The sequence below is a fragment of the Rhinoderma darwinii genome, chromosome 2 (assembly GCF_050947455.1).
Source record: "Rhinoderma darwinii isolate aRhiDar2 chromosome 2, aRhiDar2.hap1, whole genome shotgun sequence".
Taxonomy (NCBI): domain Eukaryota; kingdom Metazoa; phylum Chordata; class Amphibia; order Anura; family Rhinodermatidae; genus Rhinoderma; species Rhinoderma darwinii.
Genome location: NC_134688.1, coordinates 330754963 through 330767471, shown reverse-complemented (window position 1 = coordinate 330767471; position 12509 = coordinate 330754963). Strand labels below are relative to the sequence as shown.

Sequence of the window (12509 nt, the reverse complement as noted above, 5' to 3'; positions counted from 1 at the left end):
TCCTCCGGTGAGCGCAATTACTGTATTGGGGATTGGGAGTTATTGGCCACCAAATTGGCTCTGGAGGAGTGGAAACATCTGCTAGAGGGCGCAGCTCATCCCATCCGGATATACACCGACCACAAGAACCTCACTTATCTCGTACAACAACCACACAAGTGAGTCCACCACTTCCACACCATTCTACATTGTGTACGGTCAACATCCTAGAATACCTCTTCCTGTGTCGACTACATCTCATATACCCGCAGTTGATTCTGCATTTGGAAACTTTCTGCAAATCTGGCAACAGACCCGGTCTTCTATTTTGCTTGCAGTCGATCGCATGTAGCGAAAGGCGGATACTAGAAGAAGAGAGCCGCCCCAGTATCTTCCGGCTATCAAAGTCTGGCTGTCCTCTAGGAATATCCGTCTGAAGGTTCCTTCATGCAAATTTGCTCCCAGGTTCCTCTGACTTTTGAGATCCTGCAACAGATTAATCCTGTCTCCTATAAACTTCGGCTGCCTCCTACCCTTAAAATCCCCAACTCCTTTCATGTGTCCCTCCCGAAACCTGTGGTGCTGAACTAATTAGTCCAAGATCCCTGGACTATGAAAAGGGCCCCTCCCTTTCACTCCTTGCCTGAGTGTTGTTTGTATTCCTCTGTTAGTCTTGCAAATGGTCCCTTAGCAGTTTCCTGTTCCCAGTGTTCTCGTGCCCTACTACCTGTATCCCATGTTGTATTTGTTCCTGTGCCCTCTATAGTGTTGAAATCATGTTGTGCCGTTTACCACGTCTGCTGTATTACACCACTCCTGGTGTCATCTGCCACGCTTTGCATCATCTGCTGTCTGAAGTTCCATCCGTGCCTAGCCACTGCAACTGTCTGGACTATTCAGGTACTCTTGTACTGAACTTTGTATTGATTGTTGTTTGGCCAGCTGCCTCCCCGCTATGGCGGTGCGGCCTACCGGGTCCACATACCCACAGATCGTGACACCCAGTGTAACATTACAATTAGGAAACAGTAGTCAGTTTTGTTGCAAAATGAGAGGATTCCTGCAACCACAGACATGGCTGTATAGAATATGATAAAGTCTATGAAAAATGCCTCCCCAGGTGAGCTTCACCATTAACTTTGTTTGCGAATCACTGATTTAGGCTATTTTATAGCATTTTACCTATAGTAGTTGGGTTTAAATGGTCCATTCTTGTTAAGTCCAAGATATTTGGCCTGGTCATCAGTTAACTCAGTTAGATGGGCATCAAAGGAAGGCAGATGCAAGCTGGCAACATATTCATCTAGAAAGAATAAAATTTAGATGGTTATTTGCTTTACAATATTTAGGTTATTTTGGAGGGAATTGTAATGCTAATAGGATGAGTAAATGGCTAAATCTTTGAGCATATCATAAAGGGGCTGTCAGTTTTCAGCAAATTAATGTTATTTGTTGCATAAGCAAAAGCGAATACATTTTTATAATACTCTTTCTGTATTTATTCTTCACGGTTTTCAAGATCTCTGCTTGTTGTTATTCTGTAGGAGCATTACTTTCAGAGGAAAAAAATCTGTCCATGTTCGGGTGATGAACACAGAGGTGTTTGGACCGTTAGAAGACACAGCTCTGATACACTTACTGTAACTGTAATCAGTCCTGCTCCTGTGTGTCCATTACATGACCATGGATGGAATTTTATCCACTGGAAGTAAACAATGAGTGTTCCTAAAGAATGATTTTGAAAACCGTGAAGTTAATACAGAAAAGTAAATGTACATTTTTTATAACTAACATTAATTTACTAAAACCAGACAGCCCGTTTAAAAATGGGGGTTAGCAAGTGTGTCATTACAGTAGGTAGGGAAACCGGGTAAAGGGTCTGACATGGAGATCAGAGTTGACCTATGGTCTAAATTTACAAACAGCAAAAACAAATGAAAATAATTAGGAAGAGGTGCTGCATTGCCCATATTGGGACAGAATAATAAAATGAACATTGAGCGGGAGCCTTTTCATCCAGAGTTCTCAAGTGTTTGTGAATTTGTCCTGAGAGTTGGGAGGGGGTGCCTAAGAGTTTATCTTTCATCATAATCCAGTAAATGTATAGCAATCTGTAATCTCTGCAATTTAATAAACTGATCTACTAATCCATAATCTACTAATCCATAACTTACCCATTTTCTTAGGTAGAAGGTACACATCCTGCTTGTATCTGCCTTCAGGGGCGTTGTACAGTTCAATTAATGCTAATGCCTATGGAGTAGAGATATATATATATATATATATATATATATATATATATATATATATATATAGGATATTGATATCAAGGTTTAAAAATGAGCAGATTAACATTAATAAAGAGATGAATTTTAAAAAAATGCATCTCACATGTTCTTTCAGGAAAATGTAAATAGATTGTTCAAGTACAGAATTAGATATGTCAATCAGATAAACCATTAGGGTATGGTCACAGGCAGTAGTTTCAGATGTAATTCGGGCGTTTTACGAGCCTGTATTTTACACGTCGCTGTCAAAATACGGCGCGTAAAATGACGGCGCGTAAAATTAGAAATTTAAGCTCACCAAAACTATGTAACGGCACCGGACTAAAAATCACATATCTACAACAAACGTGATAGAAGCTGAGATTTTAACAGGATGTGGTGCAGGTGATAGCGTTTTTATACCCCGAATCCCCCTTATTCCAAATAATTTTCCCTTCAATTTTAAACATGTACAGTTTCTTGTCAGCTTATGTTACGCTATGACCATCAACAAAGCGCACGGCCAAACGCGGCGCGTTGCGGGCGTGGACCTCAGTGTCAGCTGCTTTGCGCATGGCCAGCTCTATGTGGCTCTCTCCCGTGTTAGCAACTCCACCAATCCTTATGTACACATCCCTGGTGGTTCTACTGCTAACATTGTTTACAGGGAAGTGTTGTCTCAGTGAACCTGACTACTGAAAGAAAACAATTTTTAATTGAAGTTTGTTTATTGTCTTTGTTTTTTTTCCCGCTTTGTTTTGAGTATGGTCCAAGGCTAGGAGTATACTTAGAAAACACGGCATCGGTACATTTTCAGTGGTCTGCGTGTACGAAGTCGCGGGCACAGCTTGTTTATTAAGAAATTGACAACTGGGTGTTACCATTCCCAGTGTTAAAGGGGCGTGTCCCTACACAGTACCACTCTGTCAACACTAATTGGATAGTGACAGACTGTGTAAGGGACACACCTCCAAATTCTAACACCCAAATGTCAATTTATTTCTAAATTTCTGGTAGAAATAACAAAGGAACGGTACATAGTTACAACGGTTGAAAAAAGACATCACAGGAGAGCTCACAGGTCCTCTTTAACTAAACAGATGACAAAACAATATCCAGTTGGCATACTTTTGGACAGTATACCTTTCTGGTAACTGTATTGAAAAGTGTAGTCGCTTATCAATACAAGGGGATTTTTAAGTATGGGATTTTTTTTAACTTTATGGTGAACTTGATAGGTGTGCATGCAAAACGTAAATTTGGTTTAAACAGAGGTTTGCAATATACAGAGTATTGACATTTGGCATCTTTGGAATATTTCTGAATTTGAGATGTGGATGATATGTATGTTGATGCATATATTATGTTATTTTCTTGCATGCAGATCGATTTCTCATTTAATGTGACATTGTCCTGTACTTTGAGATTTGTAACGTTAAATGTACTTGTTCTGCGCCAGATATCAATAATAACAGCAGAGTTTCACAGCCTGGATCAATAGCCCATGAAAAGATATTTTGACTGCAAAACACATTTATCTTCTACATATATAAAAGAAACATTACCATAAAAATAAACCGCCCCTACTGGTATTGATTGATGGCTGTTGTGTATGCAGATTCACAGCAGCAAGCCATCAATCACTGTGAGGAGGGCAGGAAGAGGAAGGGGGGGGGGGGGGTGATCTCCTTATGAATACACCGGACTCATAACAACCATTCACATCGATGTTCACATTTAATTTACGTGTATAAACATGTGCGCAGTAACGTGGATAGTGATTTGAATCAACGCAATGTTTCATGCGGAGTCTGCGAGAGTTAGTGGCTTAGTCTGACAGAATAGGGCATATGGGAAGGAGTTGTCTTCTCTTAGGAAATGAAAAAAAACTTAGCAAATCTGATTGTGTCAACTTACCTCTGTAGTTGCAGTTATTGAAAGTACAAACGTAGGAATGGTGGAACAACTCAAATTAAGGAGACGGCCCTGAAAGACATAATTCAGTTAACAGTATGCCATGATACAAATATATGATTACTAGTCCTTCTCAATGAATTAGAATAATATCAAGGAGTTAATTTATTTCAGGAATTCAATTCAAAAAGTGAAAGTCCTATATTATATCGATTCCTTACACACAGAGTGATCTATTTCCAGCATTTTTTTCTTTTAATGTTGAAGATTATGGCTAACAGTTAATGAAAACGAAAAATTTAATATTTGGCAAATTGGATTGATGCCTCACCACTCTTCCTCCAGACTCTGGGACCTTGATTTCCAAATGAAATGCAAATTTTACTTTCATCTGAAAACAGGACTTTGGACTTGATATAAACACAGTGGACCAACTCTGTTGCTCAGTGGTCCAGAGTCAGCACAGCCGTCTACCAGGAAATTTTAGAGCACTTCATGTTTCCCTCTGCTGACAAGCTTTATGGACATGATGAATTCATTTTCCAGCAGGACTTCGCATCTGCCCACACTGCCAAAAGTACCAATACCTGGTTTAATAACCACAGTATCACTGTGGTTGTGTAACTTCTGTGGTCGAGGACCACGAACTCCTTCCATCCGGTCAACGTCCTTCTCTCCAGAGATGTCTGCACATGCGGCTGTCCTGTTCCACAGTGACCACCAGGGTGTGCTCACTAGCTCAGTCCAGACAAGGAGCCAGGTCGCACACACAGTTGGGAGATTGAGCTGATTGCTCACAGAGCAACCTGGACTATAAGAAGGACTGTGCCCCTCCCTCCAATACCTGAGCCTTGTTGTCGTTATTCTAGTATTTATATGCAAATTGCCTCCTAAGTCTTTTCCAGTTCCCAGTGTTCCCCGTTCCTGTTTCTTGTAACCCGTATCCCGTGCTATCCTGGTCAAGTGCCGTGTTGAGCTGAAGTCATGCTGTGCTGTGTACCACGCCTGTCCTGCTGCGCTACGACTGGCGCCTGACTGCTGCATAGTCCCATCCGAGCCTGTCTCGCTACTGTCCGAGCTACCACAGGTACACTATATCAACTACAGACTGTGACCTGTGTCCTGTTGGCTAGCTGCCATAACGGCAAGGCAGTGTGGCCCAGTGGGTCCACATACCCAACGTGACAGCAAACTCGTCTGACCTAATCCCCATAGAGAGTCTATGGGGTATTGTCAAGGGGAAGATGAGACACCAGACCCAACAATGCAGATGAGCTGCTGAAGGCCGCTATCAAAGCAGCCTGGGCTTTCATAACATCTCAGCAGTGCCACAGGCTGATCACCTCCATGCCACGCCGCATTGATGCAGTAATTCATGCAAAAGGAGCCCAGACCAAGCATTGAGTGCATATACTGTACATACTTTTCAGTAGGCCTACATTTCGGTATTAAAAATTATTTTTGAAAATGGGATTATATAATATTCAATTTTCTGAAACCCTTTATTTGCGGCTTTCATTAACTGTTAGTCATAATCATCAACATTAAAATAAAAAAATGCTGGAAATAGATCACTCTGTGTGTAATGAATCATATGTAATATAAATATATAAGTTTCACTTTTTGAATTGAATTACTGAAATAAATTAACTTTTTGATAATATTCTAATTCATTGAGCAGTATACACAACGCACTCCAATGAAGTGTTGAACGATGACAGTTTTTACAAACATTTTTTGTTTATCTGACCGCTAAAGGAGTTCTTGGTTTGTAACATAGTATGTAATGAAAATTTAGTGTGGCTGCAGGCAATAATAGTGTCTATTTAGTAAGCACAAACATGTACATTTTGAGATCTCATATGGGAAAAACTAAAGTAAGGAAGATTTTTCTACCACGGTTGCAGCACAATATACTGCTGACAGCTCTGCTGGTAAGAGATTTTGCCAAACAACAAACTCTTTATCTATGGAAAACCTTATAAAATAAAATGCATTTTAAATAATAAGAAGGCACCTCGAGATGTTGCCATGTGATATTAATGCAGATAGATAGATAGGTGCACATGCGGTTAACTTTCCACCATAAATGGGGCACCAGGCACCCCTTTTCTAGTAGTGGGGATTGGAAAGTGATATGTCCTAAATGTTAATTGAGGGACAACACCTATAACTTAGACAGAGTGCTTACCTCAGCCAGTAGAACTACCCTCTTTCCATCTGGCCAGATTACGTGATCCACTTGAGATCTGATACGTTCCCATGTTAGCTCAGGGGTACGTAAACTGGTCTGAAAATAAAGTTATATGGTGAAAATAGTGCATAAAAAAACATATGATGGTTTTATTAGTTTTCATTCTAAAACACTTAAAATGGAAATCTCGCTGTCAATATTTATATATGTTAGATTATGTTAACACGTTGAGGATTCTGCCACATAGATCCTGACATAATCTGCTAGCATTCCACCGGCAATGGATGTAAACATGATATTCATGCCCCGTTCACATGCTCTATAAAAAAAATGTAAGCACAATGGAGCTCATCCGCGTGCAAATTCGAATGCCAATGCGTGGCAGAAATCCGAGTTCTAGCTGCAGATTTCTGTAACGGACCATCTTAAAAATCTATTCTATGTGAACATACCCTAAAAGTAGAACGTTTCAATGACTGAGGAATGTTCATGGCTTCATTCACAGTCTTCTTATATTTGGACCAATGAGTCTATGGATTTTCACCTACTTTGTGATCAAATTGAATACGAATACAGACTATCCAGCACAGTTAGTATTTACTATGCAGACTCTTTACACTTTAGGCTGGGTTCACACGACCTATTTTCAGACGTAAACGAGGCATATTATGCCTCGTTTTACGTCTGAAAATAGGGCTACAATACGTCGACAAACATCTGCCCATTCATTTGAATGGGATTGCCGACGTACTGTGCAGACGACCTGTCATTTACGCGTCGTCGTTTGACAGCTGTCAAATGACGACGCGTAAAATGACTGCCTCGGCAAAGAAGTGCAGGACACTTCTTTGCAACGTAATTTGAGCCGTTCTTCATTGAAGTCAATGAAGAGCAGCTCAAGATTTACGAGCGTCAAAGACGCCTCGCTAAATGCGAGGAGCTTTTACGTCTGAAACGACGCTGCTGTTTTCTCCTGAAAACAGTCTGTCTTTTCAGACGTAAAAGCCACTTCTCGTGTGCACATACCCTAAACAAATGAAGTGCAATATTTTTTGTTCTCCATGTCTATTAAAAAAGGGTTTCATACTTTTCTCCTCCAGTTTGAGAGCAGAATTATATGACGATAACCAATTTTGATGCTGCACAAATACAGTTCAATGTTTTATCATTTTCTATTCCATCAGTTATCAGTTGTTTAATCTCAAAGTTCATATCATATTTAATTTATCAAAAGAGGAAGTTTTGTAATGAAATCCAAAAGAGGTTTCTCAAAGACTACATATGCAAACTATTATAAAGTTACTTTATAGCTTATGATATATTGAAAGCGGAGTTAATGAGTAAATTCAGAAAATCTGTTTTATATACAGACTTCTTTGCAGTATATTATTTTTTTATAGGTATTCTGCATGTTACCATATAATAATGCATATACCACTGATATCATATGACTATTACTAGTAATGTTAATAGTATTAAAACTGTGCTTACTACATCGATCTCCGTGTTAGAATGTCCCATATTACATACAATGCAACCATTCTTCATACGGTCCAGATGCTCCCTCATAACCACATTTTTGTTACCTATTGACCAAAGTAAGAAAGATCGCAATGTTAAGTGGAAAAGTAAGTGCCAATACCACCTCTCAAAAGCTGCCAGTGTAAGTCTATTTCTTTACTGTTTAAATGCTGTTGGCATGTCTACTGGTTATGGGATTCCATGGTCTATACCTAAACATTCCAAATGTCATATACCTGGTTACCTGTACAAGTGATGACCACATCCATTTGTCTTATAACTTCATTGAGTTTCATCACACGAAAACCTTCCATGCTGCATTGAAGAGAAAAGTAATGTACTGTACTGAGACCACAGTAACAGCCCATGCACACACATTTTTTACTTGATACACATATTAGAGTTTATTAGTTAGTGCTATTGTGTTGTATGATGTATTGTGTTTAGCAACTTAAAAGGGACATAAACATATTGACAGGACTGTCAAAATTGCTTTAACCTTTGGTGTACAATTTTTCCCCTTCATAATGGCAAAAAATGGCTATGTTTAAATTGCTATAAAAATTAACTTTGTGGTGCATGATTCTTAAAGGACTTTTCTTTCAGCGGTTACCCACCCTGTATGTCCACCATGCCATGCTTCTATGTGTGTTCTTCCTTGTTTACTTCTCCACTAACCATTACTTCTATCTGGGAGGCGGTTTCAACATTGGAGCATGTCAGGATTTATTGAGAATCACAAAAAGGAATCCTAAATGTGCATGATCTCAGATTTTGAAGATCTAAATAAGCAGTTATTGACATTGAACATGATCGCCCTGGCTTGGAGAAAATCAATCAATCAATCAATCAATCAATCAATCAATCAATCAATCAATCAATCAATCAATCCACATTACCCAAGTATTCTAAAGAAGTGTTTCTCAACTGCAGTCCTCAAGTACTTGAGGACAAGAAATGAAAGAAACACTGTCTTACCTGGATTACGGGAAAAAAATATGCAAGAACACTTCTTGCCATTACAAACTCAGTTTTAGCTTTAAAAAAAAATGTTTTTTAATGCCATGTTTTATTGGCAGCAATCTATAATAGTATAACTAGCTGGCATGACCTACCTATGAAAGATGCAGATCGATTGTATGAAAATTAAAATGTAATTTTCCAGGCTTTTAAATATTGGAAGTTATTGATATTATTTTTGAGTGTCTGCCACTTCTTACCAAGCTTGTAGAGCACAAATAGGGTCAACCTCAGTAACATGCACAATAGCTCCGAGTGCCTTTAGAGCTGCACAACATCCTTTTCCAACCTGTGCAGGGAAAACAATAGCAAAGGTACATCAGATAAATTGGTGAACGGATTACCTGAGTCAAACAGTTAGGCCCCATGCACACGACCGTATTTTTCATCAGTAATTACTAACCCATTCATTTCTATTGGCCACGGACACCTTTCAGTATTTTTACTGATGAGTGTCTGTGCTGAAAAAATTATAGAGCCTGTCCTATTCTTGTCAGTAATTACGGCAAGGACTCTCCCATAGAAGTCTATGGGAGCTTCCGTAAATACGGACGGCTACGTATGTGCATCCGTTTACCGTCCGTATTTACGGAAGTGTTGCTATGCAACATGCTGATGACATCATTTGCATCCTCCTTTTTTTTTACGGATCCGTATATATAAATGGAATACTGATGCTTACGGACCGTATTTATGGACAACCTTCTGTATATACGGATGTAATACGGATTCCTACGGATCCGTGTTTACGGACAGTATTTTTGGATAGATGAAAATACGGTCGTGTGCATGGGACCTTAATGCTCAGATCCTACAATTACTGAAAATACAATTCATTATAAGTAGTCATGATTCACTCAAAGTATTGGTTTGTTGATGCATTAACTTCAGAATTAAGTGACCTGTATAAACAGCACCATGGCCGGCCTTAGTTACGGGCGCCAGCGGGTCAAGGCGAATCTCTTACTGCACTGACCTCAATACTGGCTGCCCCACGCCCTGGCCAACGCTCATCCGCTCACCCTGTCCTGTGTCCTGAATGACGAGACAGGCGTGATGACATAATTCAGGACACAAGACAGGGAGGAGACACAGCGCTTTCTGTGCGTTTCCAAGGCTGGTGGGGACACCGAGGGAACGTTTTCTCCAGGGCGGCTCCAGCTCCAGAAGGCAGTGTTTGCCTGAAGCCCAGCAGGTCAGTCACTGACTGGACCTTGTTTGAATGGGGGAACTGATGGGGTTCTAAAAAAGGCAATAATGGCAAATGGACAGAGGATTTAGTGCCACCTTGGTGCCCATTTGCCACTTATTGTCCCTTTAGTGTCCTTCTATTCAGTGCCCCCTTGATGCCCATTTGCCATTTTGTTGCCCCTTTATTGTTCTTCTGTGACAAAAGATGCTAAAGGCTACAGGGGCAGTAAATGGCAAATGGGCATCAATGGGCCACCAAACAGAAGGACGCTAAGGGGCAATAAGTGGAAAATGTGCACCATGGTGGCACTGAAAGACACTTAAGTGTTAATAAAATAAATAAGTTTTAATAAAGTGATGCAGTGACGACGGTAGCATCAGACCCCAAGCGGCCGGATGGGCTCCCCCCAAGGCTAGTGGGCACCGGCACTTGCCTGGGTTCGCCGGGTGCTGACGTCGGCCCTTGTAAGTATGGGCTGCTTTTTTATTTAAGGCCCACCTCTCCTGCTGCCACATAAAAAGTTTAAACTTGGACAACCCCTTTAACCTCTAAACACTATCCGTGTATGTATGGCGGATGTGCATTCCAACAATATTGCATGTGCCACTGTGTGTTATCTGTGGTGTTACGTAGGACTGCAGGTAACACTAATACATTATCTGTAATCAAAGAGTTATCACTATGTGTGTTATCTGAGGTGTTACATAGGACTGCAGGTAACATCTACTATATTATCTGTAATCAGAGAGTTATCACTATGTGTGTTATATGTGGTTTTACATAGGACTGCAGGTAACACTACACTATCTGTACTCAAAGTTATCACTGTGTTAACTGTGGTGTTGCATAGGACTGAAGGTAACACTTATACATTATCTGTAATCAGAGAGTTATCACTTTATCTGTGGTGTTACATAAGACTGCAGGTGTGTGTGTATTTGTGTGTCTAAGTGCCTAGATATGTATCTGTATGTGTATATATATTTTGTGTGTGCATATACTACATTATCTGTACTCAGAGTTATCACTGTATTATCTGTAGTGTTACATAGGACTGAAGGTGACATCTACTACATTATCAAAGCAATGGAAACCCACCAGAAGTGACCCCATTTTAAAAACTACACCCCTTAAGACATTCATCTAGAGGTGTAGTGAGCATTTTGACCCCACAGGTACTGTGTAAAAGATAATGCGCAGCAGATGGTGCAGAGTGAGATCTGCAATTTTATATATATATATATGCCATGTCAGTGTCCGATATATTGTGCCCAGCATGTGCCACCGGAGATATACACCCCATAAACTGTAAAGTGGATTCTCCCGGGTACGGCAATACCCTACATGCGGCTGTTATTAGCTGCCTGGGCACACGGCAGGGCTCAGAAGGAAAGGACCACCATTTGGCCTACTGGAGCTTTTCTGGTGCTAAGTCATGTATGCAGAAGCCCCTGAGGTACCAGTGCAGTTGAAAACACTCGAGAAGTGACCCCATTTTAAAAACTACACCCTTGAAGACATTTATCTAGAGGTGTACTGAGCATTTTGACTCCACAGGTACTGCGTAAAAGATAATGCGCAGAGGATGGTGCAGAGTGAGATTTGCAATTATATATATATATATATATATATATATATATATACCATGTCAGTGTCCGATATATGTGCCCAGCATGTGCCACCGGAGATATACACCCCATAAACTGTAATGTGGGTTCTCCCGGGTACCGCAATACCCTACATGTGCCTGTTATCTGCTGCCTGGGCCCACGGCAGGGCTCAGAAGGGAAAGATGAGGGGGATAAGCTGTGCAGAGTGCATCAGGGTAAATGAAAAATCAAGGGATGTATGATACATTTTAAAACAATCTTTCATACAGAGCCCTGGTTTTTCGGGACACTTGTCGCATTGGTATATTGTGTCCTTCCTTATCCCCCTCTTTGAGCAGACTCTGCACCTCTTAACTTTTTCCCTTCTTGCCAGTTTGGGGAACTTCTCCTGGAAAGTGTTGCCCTGGTACGATGCGTGTGGCCTCGCTTCCAGAAGTACTGGGTGCCCCCCCTTCCTGGTCCCTAAAGATTAGGTTCTTGATAACCACCTCTTGAAATTCCAGGAAAGTTCCCCTCTGGCCTGTACATCGATGTAGCACGTACGCATTTTACAATGCCATCTGTATGATGTGCACGGCCATCTTCTTATACCACACGCTCGATTTCCGCATGGCGCTGTAATTCTTCAGGACTTGATCTGACAAGTCCACCCCTCCCATGTGCCTATTGTAGTCCAGGATGCAGTCTGGTTTGGGGGTCTCTGTACTGGTACCTCGTACTGGTAAATGGGTACTGGTGTGGCATCTCTCTTGTCCTTGTACTTGACACACAATGTGTTGCTGCTAGAATGTGCCCTGCTCTCACCCCTTCTG

General features: G+C 40.8%; 1 protein-coding gene across 3 annotated transcripts in view; it reads right to left on the bottom strand.

The window, feature by feature from the left end:
• Positions 1–12509, bottom strand: part of AHCYL1 (adenosylhomocysteinase like 1) — an 89899-nt gene that overhangs the window by 16342 nt on the left and 61048 nt on the right. For 2 of the 3 annotated variants that reach the window (XM_075853661.1, XM_075853663.1), the window contains exons 10-16: positions 9096–9184; positions 8120–8190; positions 7846–7940; positions 6352–6450; positions 4164–4232; positions 2154–2232; positions 1162–1282 (exon numbers count right to left, since the gene is read on the bottom strand). In XM_075853661.1, coding sequence (XP_075709776.1) covers positions 1162–1282; positions 2154–2232; positions 4164–4232; positions 6352–6450; positions 7846–7940; positions 8120–8190; positions 9096–9184 — 623 coding nt within the window. Of the gene's footprint in view, positions 1–1157; positions 1283–2153; positions 2233–4163; positions 4233–6351; positions 6451–7845; positions 7941–8119; positions 8191–9095; positions 9185–12509 lie in introns of those variants that run through there. The other variant, XM_075853662.1, reaches the window with a different exon arrangement.